General features: G+C 32.6%; 1 protein-coding gene across 13 annotated transcripts in view; it reads left to right on the top strand.

Moving 5' to 3' along the window:
* LOC144978020 (twitchin-like) overlaps positions 1-15,000 on the top strand; it is a 159,467-nt gene that overhangs the window by 133,775 nt on the left and 10,692 nt on the right. For 12 of the 13 annotated variants that reach the window (XM_078923458.1, XM_078923457.1, XM_078923459.1 and 9 more), the window contains 9 exons: positions 3,074-3,151; positions 3,881-3,983; positions 4,560-4,677; positions 4,863-5,035; positions 7,063-7,114; positions 7,581-7,725; positions 10,324-10,504; positions 10,885-11,082; positions 13,260-13,331. In XM_078923458.1, coding sequence (XP_078779584.1) covers positions 3,074-3,151; positions 3,881-3,983; positions 4,560-4,677; positions 4,863-5,035; positions 7,063-7,114; positions 7,581-7,725; positions 10,324-10,504; positions 10,885-11,082; positions 13,260-13,331 — 1,120 coding nt within the window. The remainder of the gene's footprint in view (positions 1-3,073; positions 3,152-3,880; positions 3,984-4,559; positions 4,678-4,862; positions 5,036-7,062; positions 7,115-7,580; positions 7,726-10,323; positions 10,505-10,884; positions 11,083-13,259; positions 13,332-15,000) is intronic. The other variant, XM_078923469.1, reaches the window with a different exon arrangement.

Raw genomic sequence — 15,000 nt, forward strand, 5'->3', positions numbered from 1 at the left:
TTTTTGAGGGGGTGTTGTGTGTTTGTTTGTGTTTGTTTATTGGTCTTTTTTGAGGGGGTGTTGTGTGTTTGTTTGTGTTTGTTTGTTTATTGGTCTTTTTTGAGGGGGTGTTGTGTGTTTGTTTGTGTTTGTTTATTGGTCTTTTTTGAGGGGGTGTTGTGTGTTTGTTTGTGTTTGTTTATTGGTCTTTTTTGAGGGGGTGTTGTGTGTTTGTTTGTGTTTGTTTATTGGTCTTTTTTGAGGGGGTGTTGTGTGTTTGTTTGTGTTTGTTTATTGGTCTTTTTTGAGGGGGTGTTGTGTGTTTGTTTGTGTTTGTTTGTTTATTGGTCTTTTTTGAGGGGTGTTGTGTGTTTGTTTGTGTTTGTTTTTTTTTTTGTGTCTTTTTTGAGGGGGTGTTGTGTGTATGTTTGTGTTTGTTTATTGGTCTTTTTTGAGGGGGTGTTGTGTGTTTGTTTGTGTTTGTTTATTGGTCTTTTTGAGGGGGTGTTTGTGTGTTGTTTGTGTTTGTTTATTGGTCTTTTTTGAGGGGGTGTTGTGTGTTTGTTTGTTTGTGTTTGTTTATTGGTCTTTTTTGAGGGGGTGTTGTGTGTTTGTTTGTGTTTGTTTTTTTTTTGGTCTTTTTTGAGGGGGTGTTGTGTGTATGTTTGTGTTTGTTTATTGGTCTTTTTTGAGGGGGTGTTGTGTGTTTGTTTGTGTTTGTTTATTGGTCTTTTTTGAGGGGTGTTGTGTGTTTGTTTGTGTTTGTTTATTGGTCTTTTTTGAGGGGGTGTTGTGTGTTTGTTTGTGTTTGTTTATTGGTCTTTTTTGAGGGGGTGTTGTGTGTTTGTTGTTTGTTTTGTTTTTTGGGTTTGTTTGTTGTTTTTTTGTTTTTTTTGTGTTTTGTTTTTTTTGTGTTTTTTTTGTTTTTTGTTTGTTTTTGTTGGTTTTTTTGGTTTGGGTTTGTGTGTTGTTTTTGTTTGTTTTTGTTTTTGGGTGTTGTGTGTTTTTTGTTTGTTTGTTTTTGTTTTTTGTGGGGTTTTGTGTTTGTGTTTTGTTTTTTTTGTTTTTTGTGTGTGGTTTGTTTGTTTGTTTGTTTTTGTTTTTTTGGTTTTTTGTTTTTGTGTTTTTGTTTTTTGTTGGTTTGGTGTTTGTTTGTTTTTTGTCTTTTTGGGTGTGTTTTTTGTTGTTGTTTGTTTTGTTTTTGGTGTTTTGTTTTTTTTGTGTGGTTTTGTGGTTTTTGGGTTTGTGTTGTTGTTTTTGTTTTTTGGTTTTTGTTTTGTGTGTTTTGTGTTTTTTGTTTTTTTTGGGTGTTTTGGTTTTGTTTGTGTGTTTTGTTTTTTTGTTTTTTTGGTGTTGTTTTTGTTTGTTTTTGTTGTTTTTTTGGTGTTTTTTGTGTTTTTTTGAGGGGTTTGTGTTTTGTTTGTTGTTTATTGGTTTTGGGTTTGTTGTTTTTGTGTTTTTTTGGTTTTTTTGGGGTGTTGTGTTTTTGTTTGTGTTTTTTGTTTATTGGTCTTTTTGAGGGGTTGTTTTTTGTTTTGTTTTTTTTTTTTTTTTTTTTTTGTCTTTTGGTTTGTTGTTTTTTTTGTCTTTTGAGGTTTGTGTTTTGGTTTGTTTTGTCTTTTTGGGTTGTTTGTGTTTTGTTTGTTTTTTGTTTTTTTATGTCTTTGAGGGTGTGTTTTTGTTGTTTTGTTTTGAGGGTGTGTGTTTTGTTTGTTTGTTTTTTTTGGGGTTGTGTTTTGTGTTGGTTGTGTTTTGTTTGTTGTTGATTGTCTTTTTGAGGGGTGTTGTGTGTTTGTGTTTGTTTTATTGTCTTTTTTGAGGGGGTGTTGTGTGTTTGTTTTGGTTTGTTATTGTCTTTTTGAGGGGTGTTGTGTGTTTGTTTGTGTTTGTTTATTGTCTTTTTTGAGGGGGTGTGTGTGTTTTGTTTTGTTTGTTTTTGGTCTTTTTGAGGGGGTGTTGTGTGTTTGTTTGTGTTTGTTTTTTGGTCTTTTTGAGGGGGTGTTGTGTGTTTGTTTGTTTTTTGTTTATTGGTCTTTTTGAGGGGTGTTGTGTGTTGTTTTGTTGTTTATGGTCTTTTTGAGGGGGTTGTGTTGTTTGTTTTGTTTGTTTATGTCTTTTTTGAGGGGTTTGTGTGTTTGTTTGTGTTTGTTTTTGGTCTTTTTTGAGGGGTGTTGTGTTTGTTTGTGTTTGTTTATTGTCTTTTTTGGGGGGGTGTTGTGTGTTTGTTTGTGTTTGTTTTTTGGTCTTTTTTGAGGGGGTGTTGTGTGTTTGTTTGTGTTTGTTTGTTTATTGGTCTTTTTTGAGGGGGTGTTGTGTGTTTGTTTGTGTTTGTTTGTTTATTGGTCTTTTTTGAGGGGGTGTTGTGTGTTTGTTTGTGTTTGTTTGTTTATTGGTCTTTTTTGAGGGGTGTTGTGTGTTTGTTTGTGTTTGTTTGTTTATTGGTCTTTTTTGAGGGGGTGTTGTGTGTTTGTTTGTGTTTGTTTGTTGGTCTTTTTTGAGGGGTGTTGTGTGTTTGTTTGTGTTTGTTTGTTTATTGGTCTTTTTTGAGGGGGTGTTGTGTGTTTGTTTGTGTTTGTTTATTGGTCTTTTTTGAGGGGGTGTTGTGTGTTTGTTTGTGTTTGTTTATTGGTCTTTTTTGAGGGGGTGTTGTGTGTTTGTTTGTGTTTGTTTATTGGTCTTTTTTGAGGGGGTGTTGTGTGTTTGTTTGTGTTTGTTTGTTTATAACACTCTTTGTTTCTTGTAGTCAGACACCAAATTGTGTTGATAAATTTCATATCAAATTTGACAATGATGAGACACTTTTTTTATGCACCATCTGTACCAACTTAAGCCTTATATTGTGAAATATTGGAAAGGCATAAATTTTTTTTTTATCATCAATGTCATTTTCATCATCATCATCAACATCATCATCATAATCCTCATCATCATTATCATCAGCACCAATGCTATATAATTGATATCATAAGTTTATTGTTTATTTACTTAAATAACATGATTTATTATTTTTCCTTGTATAAGTAGAATTAACACTTTATTGGGTCCTTTATTAGCAATTTGCCTAATGTGCCCTTTATCACATGTTTTTCCCCAGGGAGATTTAAGCGACCGCACCAACAGAATTCCATCTAGCCGATACAACAAAATCAGAGAAAAGATTAAGGAGAAATATGTAAGTCTCATTTTCCCATGTCCACCATTGTGTCAGATTTTATTTTTTTCCCAAGCCATTTTTACTTTTGTAGTTTCCTGATTTTTTAACTCACTCAATCCTAGAGATTTTTGCTACTTTTCAAAATTGGAAGGAAAAAAAAGTATTAAAAATGAGCATGTGCATAGATATTTTTCTTCAGCTACCATTAACTTCATTAACATGTAAAAACTAAAAACATTTACTTTGATACTACGCTTATAATTTATCTCATAAAAATGTAACAAATAGGCATGGGGTAAAAGTAACCCGGGTAAACAACAGATATAGTCGGTGTTAGGGTTGAGTGAGTTAAAATTAGATTTATCTTTTTGTATAAGATTTTTTATTTTTTTAAATTTTGGAATCCACAGATTTCCTTCAATAACTTTAATCCCTTCCAATTTATTTTGGAAAACCAATGCTATTTGTGTAATATCAATGTGTGTATGTTTTCATGTGTGCATGTGTTCGTATTTGTGTGTGTGTGAGTGTGTGTGTTTGTGTCTTTGCATTCATAAGCATTGTTTGTGTATGAAATTTCAGTAAAAATAAAAGTAATGATGAAAACAATAATGGAATTTTGCATGTATTTGTCAATGTGATTGTATTCGTTTGTAAAATCTTCTCGGTTTTCATCTTTGTCCTTTGGTTTATTTTCGATTTAAAAATTGCTGTTTATAAAAAAGAATTATGTTATTTATCTAACAGGCAGATTGGCCCGCCCCCCAGCCAGCCATTGGTCGCATTGCTAATTTCAGCTCTTTGCGTAAACACAGACCACAAGAATACCAGATCTACGAAACCTTCTTTGGTATGTTTGTTTTAATACATCTGAAACAATTTAAAATCATAAATTTATCAGAAACTCATGTATGATTATTATTGTTGTTGCTTTCATGATTATTTTTGTCATTAATATTTCATTGTTCTATGAACTTTGTACATTTATGATTCATTCAATCTTGACCAGTTTTCAATTACCAATATTCTATGATAGTATTTTTCGATTTTACATTGCCGTATTGATACATTTTTCCTGACATTCAAAGTTGTATAAAACTGTCTGTGAATGATACAATGCAAGCTATATGAGATTCTGTAATTATAAACTATTGTATAAGGCATTTAAAGGATAATTCCTATTGTCTTTAGTAAGATAAGATAAGATAAGATAATACCAATTTTATTTTTTTTATTAATCTTAAATGTAAAAAGTTGCATTACTTTACTTCTCACTTTTTTTTTCAAGTGATCAAAACCTTAATTAGATGTCATTGAACCAGCATATTCTACTTATAATAATTCTTTACCCAATGTAATACCTATGTATTTCAGTCAAATGTCTAAATTTATCTTTTAAAACTTGAAACTGATTATTTTCTAACAGACCGTAAAGAAGCTGTGCCAAGATTTGTCCGTAAACCCCGTAACCAGATTGGAGCAGAGGGCCAGACCAGTAAATTTGATTGCAAGATTATTGCAGCTTCTCCACCCATTGTCACATGGTAGGCTTTTTACCATTGGTTGTTTTGTTTTTGTTTTGCTTTTGTTTTGTTTTGTTTTTTGTTTTTTGGGGTTTTTTGGGGTTTTTTTTTTGGGGGGGGGGGGAGGTTGTAGTGTATATTTTGATACAATACAAAACCAAAGGGATGCAAGCCTTTTTTCACAATAACGTCTAATTTTATCTCAGGTACAAGGATGATGGTCTTTTGGGTCAAAGCTACAAGCACATGCAAAAATATTCTGGATGTGAGTTTGAGCTGAGGATTTCCAGACTCAAGATGGAGGACAAAGGGCAATACACCGTCAGGGCTGAGAACTCATTTGGACGCAAGGAAGAGCGGGCTTCTCTCAATGTAGAACGTATGTATCATACAACATTTAAATAATAATAATGATAATAATAATGATAATGATAATAATAATAATAATAATAATAATAATAATAATAATAATAATAATAATAATAATAATAATAATAATGATAATGATAATAATAATAATAATGATAATAATAATAATAATAATAAGAAGAAGAAGAAGAAGAAGAAGAAGAAGAAGAATAATAATAATAATAATAGTAATAATAATGATGATAATAATGATGATGATAATAATAATGATAATAATAATAATAATAATAATAATAATAATAATAATAATAATAATAATAATAATAATAATAATAATGCTGAAAACATATAGCGCTATAACTCTGAGACACCAGACTCTAAGCACTTAAATTACAAATTGCTTTGGCTGAAACATACTCATTCACACACGTAAGCACACACAAACACACACACATACACACAAAACACAACACAAACCAGATGCCAATCTTGCTTCTCATACCATCTCCTAAAATCGAAACAGATATGTTTTAAGCGAACATTTGAAAATAGACAAAAATTATTTTTCACGATTGCTCTGTGGTAAGGCGTTCCAAACAGAGGGTCTGAAATGAGAAAAAGATCTCATTCCATTATTTTTGCGTGGTATTCAAGGGAAAATTAGTTTGGTGGAATTACTGGCCAAATGTAAGAGGCGGGGTTTTGAATATCTTTCAATTAGTTCCGAAAGGTAGGAAGGGTAAAGAGTGTAAAGGGGAATAAGTTAACTTTTTATAAATATTAAACGCCGTTAGCATAGCCTTTTCAAAGCGAACTATTGAAAAAAAAAATTTAATTGAGCTTTTATATAGCACAACATCCACTAAATGTGCTCAAAGGACTTTACAAGTGGTCCCTGGCCAACAGCAACATTTAACATTTAGGACGGGACATGACGCTTGTTAGGCGATGTTATAATTTTTTTGACAGAGACAACGCTGTTAACGACCAGGTCCTCATTTTACACCTGAGTGGGATGAGAGAATGTGAGTAAAGAGCCTTCTCCAAGGAGTCAACTATGCGCTGAGCTAGGCTCGAACCCGGGACCTTCCAATCCGAAAGCGAGTGTCATACCACAAGACCACATAGCCGCACATTGAAGATCATGGAATGCCTAGGCAATGGCACCTAATGATGCTGTGTGGAAAGGCGTAATTTTTATTTTCTTTAATCTATTCTAAAGGATTTTTCCCAAGTGGAGAAACAAGAACTAAACAGAAATTGCCTGTAATTCATCAAGTCCGACCATGATCTTTGTTCACCGATTTTCAAATTACTTTCTTGTATTTGAGCAGTTTGGTTGCTTGTGCAAGAGTTGATTTTAGCAGATTTCAAACCAGAATTACCTTTTCAAGGCCAATCGCTCCACACGACTCTCAATATCAAAAACCAGTTTAACCTTGATATACAAACAGTTTTACAGCTTATAAGATTTAATTCTTTTACCCAAATATGAACATCTGTGATTGGAGAACCATAACATTCAAGAGAATAACCAAAGTCAAACATTCCCATTTTGACATCTTACTTTGCATCAGTTTAAACATAAAAATGGTCTTATTTGAGCAGCTAATATAAAACTAAAACATAATTTTGGTAGCGATCAAAGTTTAGTCAATAAAAGGGCAATGGGACAATTGTCCCATTGCCCTTTTATTGACTAAACTTGATCGCTACCAAAATTATGTTTTAGTTTTATATTAGCTGCTCAAATAAGACCATTTTTATGTTTAAACTGATGCAATATTGCATAAACTTCAGTGATTAACACTATGCCATTGCATATATCGGCATGCTGTACTTAACTATAAAGATTCCATTTCATGTATTTTAGGAGGTCCAGAATTATGTTTTATATTAGCTACTCAAATAAGAACATTTATTAGGTTGGAAAGTAAGCAATATTGCATAAACTTCAGTGATTAATACTATGCCATTGCATATGTCGGCATGCTGTCCTTAACTATAAAGATTCCTATTCGATTTCATGTGTTTTAGGAGGTCCAGACAGAGCACCATCCCTCTCCAGAGAAACAACTCCAATGAGGAAGTGAGTTACCATTTATTTTTGTAAAAAGGATTCTAATATGATATATTAATTTGATTTTATAAAAGCAGAATGTAAATTTGGCTGCTCGAAGCTCAAAGAAATAAATAATAATGTGAAATTGAACGTAAGCTTCAATTTAATTACAAATACAGATCAAATGACCGTTTCTGGTTTCCCCTTTATCAACAAAACAGGATGGATGAAACACCACAGATGAATGAGATAGTGTGGTAGTGGCGTAGTTAAGATTCTAAAAACGTTCCCTTCATCACTGTCTTTGTTAATTGAATTGAATTATTTCATTTTATTATTTTTGTTTACGTCTTAAACGATTGATATGTCAAAATGAAAAAAATATATCATATATGCATATTATTTATACAATATTATCAAAGGTACATAAAAAAAAACATGTACCAAACTATGTTGACACCAAAAAAAAATTTAACATTTTTTTCATCAATAGGAAGCGAATTCTGGAGGAAAAGCAATTCGAAAAGCCAAAAGAAGATGTAGCCCCCAATTTCAACTTTGACCTCCGACCTCGTGTCATTCAAGCTTGTTCTGATTTTAAACTTATCTGCTGTGTCCAGGCTCATCCTCCTCCCAAGGCAAGACTTTTTTGTTTGTTTCGAATTTCACATGCTATTCTTAACTCACTCAATCCTAGAGATTTTTTCTACTTTTCAAAATTGGAAAAAAATGTATTAAAAATGAGCATGTACATAGATAGTTATATTCAACTATCATTAACATGCAAAAACTATAAAACATTAGCTTTGCTAGTACGCCAATAATTTGTCACAGAAAAAATGTAATAAATAGGCATGGGGTAAAAGTAATCCCGAGTAAACTACGGATATAGTCGGGTGTTAGGGTTGAGCATATTTATACACTTCCATATTTGTATTATAATGCTCAGTTCTTTACTGGGTGGGGTTCCCGACCTCCCATATTGGGTAGGGAGGTACAGCTGTGTCTTCTATCCCCCTGTATCTGTTTTCCGATTGTTTTCTGTCTTTGTCTTGGAAAGAGATTACTTAGCTTTGTCCTGACCCTGGCCGGAGTCCTTGGCTGGGAAGGAAACAGTCAAATGTATAGTTAGTTTGGAAGATGATATTTTTTTTCCTATAAATTATCTCTCTGTTATGTAATGTGATTTTGTTTATTTTCAACATATGATTAGTCAACATTTGAGTGTATTCCTCTTAGTGGGATCTTGTGCTGGTGTCTAAGTGAAACGTTTAGGTAATCTCAAACTAAGTACACTGGCAGTGTGCACTTGGAATCTCCATCTGTTCCCTATTTGTACCATTCCCATTTGTTTTACTTTGTCCTCATGTCCTTTTAATTGTACCTCTTGAATGTTTTTACTATCCAGTTCCCATCCTTTTTACTGGCGCTGATATGACCTTAATGTGTTGCAAGCGCTGTAAAACCCATAAAAATCATGTTTAAAAAAACATCAGTGCTTTACGTCACAGGAAAATGTGTGAAATCTGGATTGCGGGTATTGGGAGGTAACTCAGGGATAGAGCTTTTTTTGTATATTGTATGCATTTCCGATCCAGAAGGATGCCTTCGTTTGTTTGTTTTTTTGTTTTGTTTTGTTTTTTGTTTTTTTGTTGTTTTGTATTTGTATGTGTGTGTGTGTGTGTTTTGTTCGTTTTGGGGGCTGAAACATTTATTACAATACCAAGCATTACAGATGTGATTAAGACAATATTAATTGGTTTTCAGCATGCAATCACAGAATTTCATTCACATGTGATAGTATTATATTGGAAATGTAACTATTAAAGAAAAAGAAAAGAAAAAAGACTATTTAGCTTAAACAAAATGATGTCCATAGTCATCCATACAATTCCTGAGCACGCTCGCGTTGATGTGTCAACACCAAAGCACATCAACATCCAGTAGTATTTATTAATACCAAAAATAGAATAACATGAGGTGATATATATATATATATATATATATATATATATATATATATATATATATATATATATATATATATATAGAGGGTGATAAGTGCATAAATGCTTTTGTGGCAAGTTGCTATGCAATTACTTAGAAAAAAACCATCACTGACCAACGTTGACGACCCCTGAATGTCCCTGGAAATTTATTTTAGACTAACGATTATAAACAAGGAATACAGAGAGATTAGAAAGCAGTTTCTTATTTGCCATAATAATCAACCAATTGATTGTGGGCAATCAAAGCAAGAAGAAGAAGAATGTCTTTTATCCTTGCATTTCATAACATTTGTGTTCATGGATTTCAAACAGCATTAGTGATGACATAAATAAAATAACTAGGGTGATATATAAAGGGTCATAAATGCTTTTATCCTTGCATTTCATTACATTTGTGTTCATGGATTTCAAACAGCATTAGTGATGACATAAATAAAATAACTAGGGTGATATATAAAGGGTCATAAATGCTTTCATTCTTGCATTTCATAACATTTGTGTTCATGGATTTCAAACAGCATTAGTGATGACGTAAATAAAATAACTAGGTGATATATAAAGGGTCATAAATGCTTTTATCCTTGCATTTCATTACATTTGTGTTCATGGATTTCAAACAGCATTAGTGATGACATAAATAAAATAACTAGGGTGATATATAAAGGGTCATAAATGCTTTCATCCTTGCATTTCATTACATTTGTGTTCATGGATTTCAAACAGCATTAGTGATGACATAAATAAAATAACTAGGGTGATATATAAAGGGTCATAAATGCTTTCATTCTTGCATTTCATTACATTTGTGTTCATGGATTTCAAACAGCATTAGTGATGACGTAAATAAAATAACTAGGGTGATATATAAAGGGTCATAAATGCTTTCATTCTTGCATTTCATTACATTTGTGTTCATGGATTTCAAACAGCATTAGTGATGACATAAATAAAATAACTAGGGTGATATATAAAGGGTCATAAATGCTTTCATCCTTGCATTTCATAACATTTGTGTTCATGGATTGCAAACCACATCAGTGATAGTAGTAGTAGTAGTAGTATCGTTCGGCTACACTTCTATGTTTAAGGTATCAATCCAGGTTCGGAAGTCATCATCACATTTGTTGATGGTTTCAAATCCCCCTTTCAGTTTTGTCTCTGGGCAATCTAGTACGAGGACATCAGTGATGATACCTTTGTAATCACTTTTTCCCATCATATTTCCAGGTTGTTTGGTCCAGAGATGGCAGAGAGCTGTCTGATAATGATAAGACTTCTATCACCTACTCTCATGGTATCTGTACACTTGAGATAATAAATGCTAAACCAGAGGATTCGGGCCGTTACAGCTGTGTTGCCAAGAACTCGCTGGGAGACCATGAAACAGCCTGTAAAGTCACTGTAGAGGGTGAGTATTTTACAGATTCCTTTACAATAGTTAACAATCCGTAATTTACCATTTTCATTTACGCATTTGAAATTTAATCATTCTTTATGTTCTATCATGTCAGATGCAATCCAAGACATTTTGTAGGTCATTGGTCTTTCTTTTTTTTTCTTTTTCTTTTTTTTTTTTTTTGATATAAATAATATATTAATAATATAATTACTTTTATTTATCTCTGTCAGCATTTTGTTTATTTTGGATCACTCTGTCAGCATTGCTCTCTTCACTCTTTTCTTTCAATTCACATTCTCTTATTTTATAATGTTGTTTTGTTTTTTTTCATTTCTCAACACCAAGCCCAGTAAACATTAATACTTGTAAACCATTCATTCATTTCACAGACCGCGTTCAGTCTACCCGTGGTGCAAGCAGTAGTCAATCCCATGTGTCCCGTACAGTCAGACGCACCAAGTCTGGTGCCAACGTGGACATGGTCAACTCTAGCTACGAGGAAAGCAGCAGTTCATCGACAGTCAGAAAAAGCAAGAGAGGAGGGGTGGAAGAAACTGTCACGACTTCTAGAACCTCAAGAAAAACAAGTAAGAAGCGGATGCTGCTCTCTTGCTTGCTTACTTACTAACTCATTATATTGGTGTATTTTAGTATTCTTATCTACTCCATTAATGAAAAATCAAATTATCATCAAATAGTAATTTCTTCAAAATTGTATGTTAGTTGCTTACTTACTAACTCATTATATTGGTGTATTTTAGTATTCTTATCTACTCCATTAATGAAAAATCAAATTATCATCAAATAGTAATTTCTTCAAAATTGTATGTTAGTTGCATTGCAAATTGTCATTGATATGAAATTTCAAGGGGTAGCATGGCTCAGTGGTACGGTCTTTGCTTCGTACCTGAAAGGTACCGAGTTCAATCACCCTTCGCTGCACTGTGTGGCCTTGAGCAAGTCACCTCGCCCTAGCTCACTTTGCAGCACTGCTCTGCAGCTAACACCTGGGTTATTCCAGTTTTCCCTTGGAATAGACCCTAAAGAAAAATTTCCCCTTGGGGATGAATAAAGGGAATATTATGAATATTATTATATTACATATTGGTTACAGTTAAAACAGGAAGACATTTTCAAGTCTTGTTCAGAAAGTCTCAGGTTTAAGACTTGTTGACAAGTTTGGGGACATCTCAATTGATAAATATAAGAAATAAAAGTTTTCTTACTTGAATGAAAATATTTTTTGTTGTTGTTGTAGTTTTTCTGCAGCTTCCCTAACTAATTTTGATATTCCAACGCAATATTGCTTCATTATTGCTTGATTTACATCAGCTTTTTAAACAATGTTCTTAGCTTTGTAATGCATCAACTTGTATGAAAATGCATGACATTTATTTTTAATTATTAAAAGACTAAAAGTATAGTTCATTCCAGGAGGACACTAAGAATAATGAAGATTAAAGATGAACTTAAGCGCTAATCACAGCACGTGCCATTTTCATACCATATTAGCATTTCCAATATTTATGTTTCACTATTAGTATTACAAAAATATTGGTATTTTGGTAAAACTTTTAAGTAGAAATAGTATTATCTAGTATTTTGTGCCAAATACAGGGATTGTCATACCCAAAATGCTACTGCAAGCATCGTTACGAGCATCCGTTGAAAAGGACCTCAGAAATTATTTTTTTACGTTGAAAAGCCTTTACATTTTAATTTTAAGATTTTATTCTCTTCGTAGGTATAATAGTCATTTTTGCTATCACAGTCGAAGTCGGATCTATTATTATTGGAAAATTCACTATAACCAAAGGGCCTATAGTTATTGATAAAGAAAATTGTCCTCTGCTTTATGTTTCTGTATAGGAATAAATTGAGCATCTTTATATCTATTAAACGTGCTCAATGCACTTTACTTGGAGTCTCTAGCCAACAGCAACAATAACTCATGTAGAATGAGACATGACGCCTGTTAGTCCATATTACAATTTTTGTTCTGAAAGAGACAACACTGCAAACTTTCAAATACTCATTTTACATCTGAGTACGGTGAGAGAAGAAGAAGAAGAAAACTACTTTAGATTTATAAATATCTTTGAGTTTCTTTTAACGATAACAGCTTCGCATAACCTTTATGTTGTATAGATTATAACACTCATTGCATAACAGAAAATGTCATGTATGATTTTTTAATGTATTTGAATGTACTTCACCTTATGTGATCCAATGCCTCAAAACAAGATTATATCAGAGCGGTTAAGATGGGAAAAATTGTATTTATAGTTTTAAAAAATAGGAGACTTGGAACGAACCAGATGCTTAAAAGTCGAATGAAATGTTAAAACTGGTCCATAATATAAATTGTTGGCATTAGCACCCTAAAATATGGTATCCATTCTCCTCAATATAAAACATACAAACTCAACACAAGTCTGATATTTCTGGCTATAAATTCAATTTGACGTTTTAACCAACCGGACTTAATACCGTTTTGAGGCAAAGGGTCACATTTGCATGATATCATAATGTCAAATCCATTTTTTTTTTTATATTTCACGAGTACATTCTCTGAGTAACACAATATTATCATTATTATTATTATTACTATTATTATTATTATTATTATTATTATTATTATTATTATTATTATTATTATTATTATTATTATTATTATTATTATTATTATTATTATCATTATTATTATTATTATTATTATTATCCTTATTATTATTATGAAAGCATCTTGCTTGTTGATTTTCAGCATTTAGTGGCACTACAACAATCATCAGTAGCAGAAGTAGCAGTAGTAGCACTCGAATTAGAGGTGCAAGAGGTTGGTAACGTCGTTTGCATGACAACCTTCTCTCTGCATGGGTTTGTAACACTTGGTTTTTAAACTTCTATATTATTTTGAATATAATTTAATACTTATTGCCTCATATATTGAAAAAAAAAAAAAGAAAAAGAAAATTGAGCTTTTATATATTGCAATATCCTATAAACATGCTCAAAGCGCTTTACAAAGGGTCCCTGACCAACAGCAACATGTAACATTTCGAATGAAACATGACGCCTGAAAGGCGATATTACGATATTTTTTTTCAACAGAGGCAACGCAGTTGATGGTCAGGTACCTACTCATTTTACACCTGAGTAAGGTGAGAGAAAGTGAGTAAAGAGCCTTTTCCAAGGACTCAACTATGTGCCAAGCTAGGCTCGAACCCAGGACCTTCCGATCCGAAAGCAAGTGTCATACCACAAGACCACATAGCCACACACTAAGAGGAAATTTTTTTTTAAAAAAAGGAAGCGAGACAGAGAGAGAGAGAAAAGAGAGAGAGAAAGAGAGAGAGAGAGAGAGAGAGAGAGAGAGAGAGAGAGAGAGAGAGAGAGAGAGAGAGAGAGAGAGAGAGAGAGAGAGTTGGACAATTCAGTGATATTGTGATTAATGATCTATTATAAATGTGTATGTATTATGTATTATACAACATGATATGAATCTATGTCAGTGTCTCCATGTGTGGGTCTGTGACATTCATGATACTTACAACATTGTGTGATTTAACCACTAGAAAAAATTCCTTTATGAAGAAAATGTTCTACTTCAGCTCCTCTTCCCCCTCCTCCTCCTCCTTCTTCTTCTTCTTCTTCTTCTTCTTCTTCTTCTTCTTCTTCTTCTTCTTCTTCTTCTTCTTCTTCTTCTTCTTTCTTCTTTCTTCTTCCTTCTTCTTCCTTCTTCTTTCTTCTTCTTCTCTTCTTCTTCTTCTTCTTCTTCTTCTTCTTCTTCTTCTTCTTCTTCTTCTTCTTCTTCTTCTTCTTCTTCTTCTTCTTCTTCTTCTTCTTCTTCTTCTTCTTCTTCTTCTTCTTCTTCTTCTTCTCTTCTTCTTCTTCTTTCTTCTTCACTTCTTCTTCTTCTTCTTCTTCTTCTTCTTCTTCTTCTTCTTCTTCTTCTTCTTCTTCTTCTTCTTCTTCTTCTTCTTCTTCTTCTTCTTCTTCTTCTTCATTATTATTATTAATCATTATCATCATCATCTTATTCTATTTTGGGAATGATTTTTGAAGAGTGTAAAACCTTTAAAAATTCAACATTTTGAATCCCTCTTTTTTTTTTCTCCTTACTCACTCTTTACCTCTTTTGTTTATCATATTTGATTTTAGATATGCAATTATTTACGTATATTATTATAAGGTTTTGGATTTGATTTCCCTTTTGGGTCATGTGGAATGTGGTAGGTTTGAAATCGCACAAATATTCAGGATTTAACTAGAGTAAATAATGCTAAAGGGGCTTAAAAGAGCCAATACGCTTCAACAGTCACAATGTCACTTCCCTCGTAATGACGCATGGTAACTTAGTAACTGGCTCTAAACTATCGGAACAATGGCAGACGCCCTTATGAAATATTTCTCAGACGAGCATAAAAGCGTATCCAGAGGAAAAAAAAACATTATATATCTGATAATGTTTTGACTTTTACACATTCTGATCACAAGCATATGAA

This window comes from Berghia stephanieae, chromosome 8 (assembly GCF_034508935.2).
Source record: "Berghia stephanieae isolate SIO BIC M18660-M18661 chromosome 8, UCSD_Bste_1.3, whole genome shotgun sequence".
In the NCBI taxonomy this organism is placed as follows: domain Eukaryota; kingdom Metazoa; phylum Mollusca; class Gastropoda; order Nudibranchia; family Aeolidiidae; genus Berghia; species Berghia stephanieae.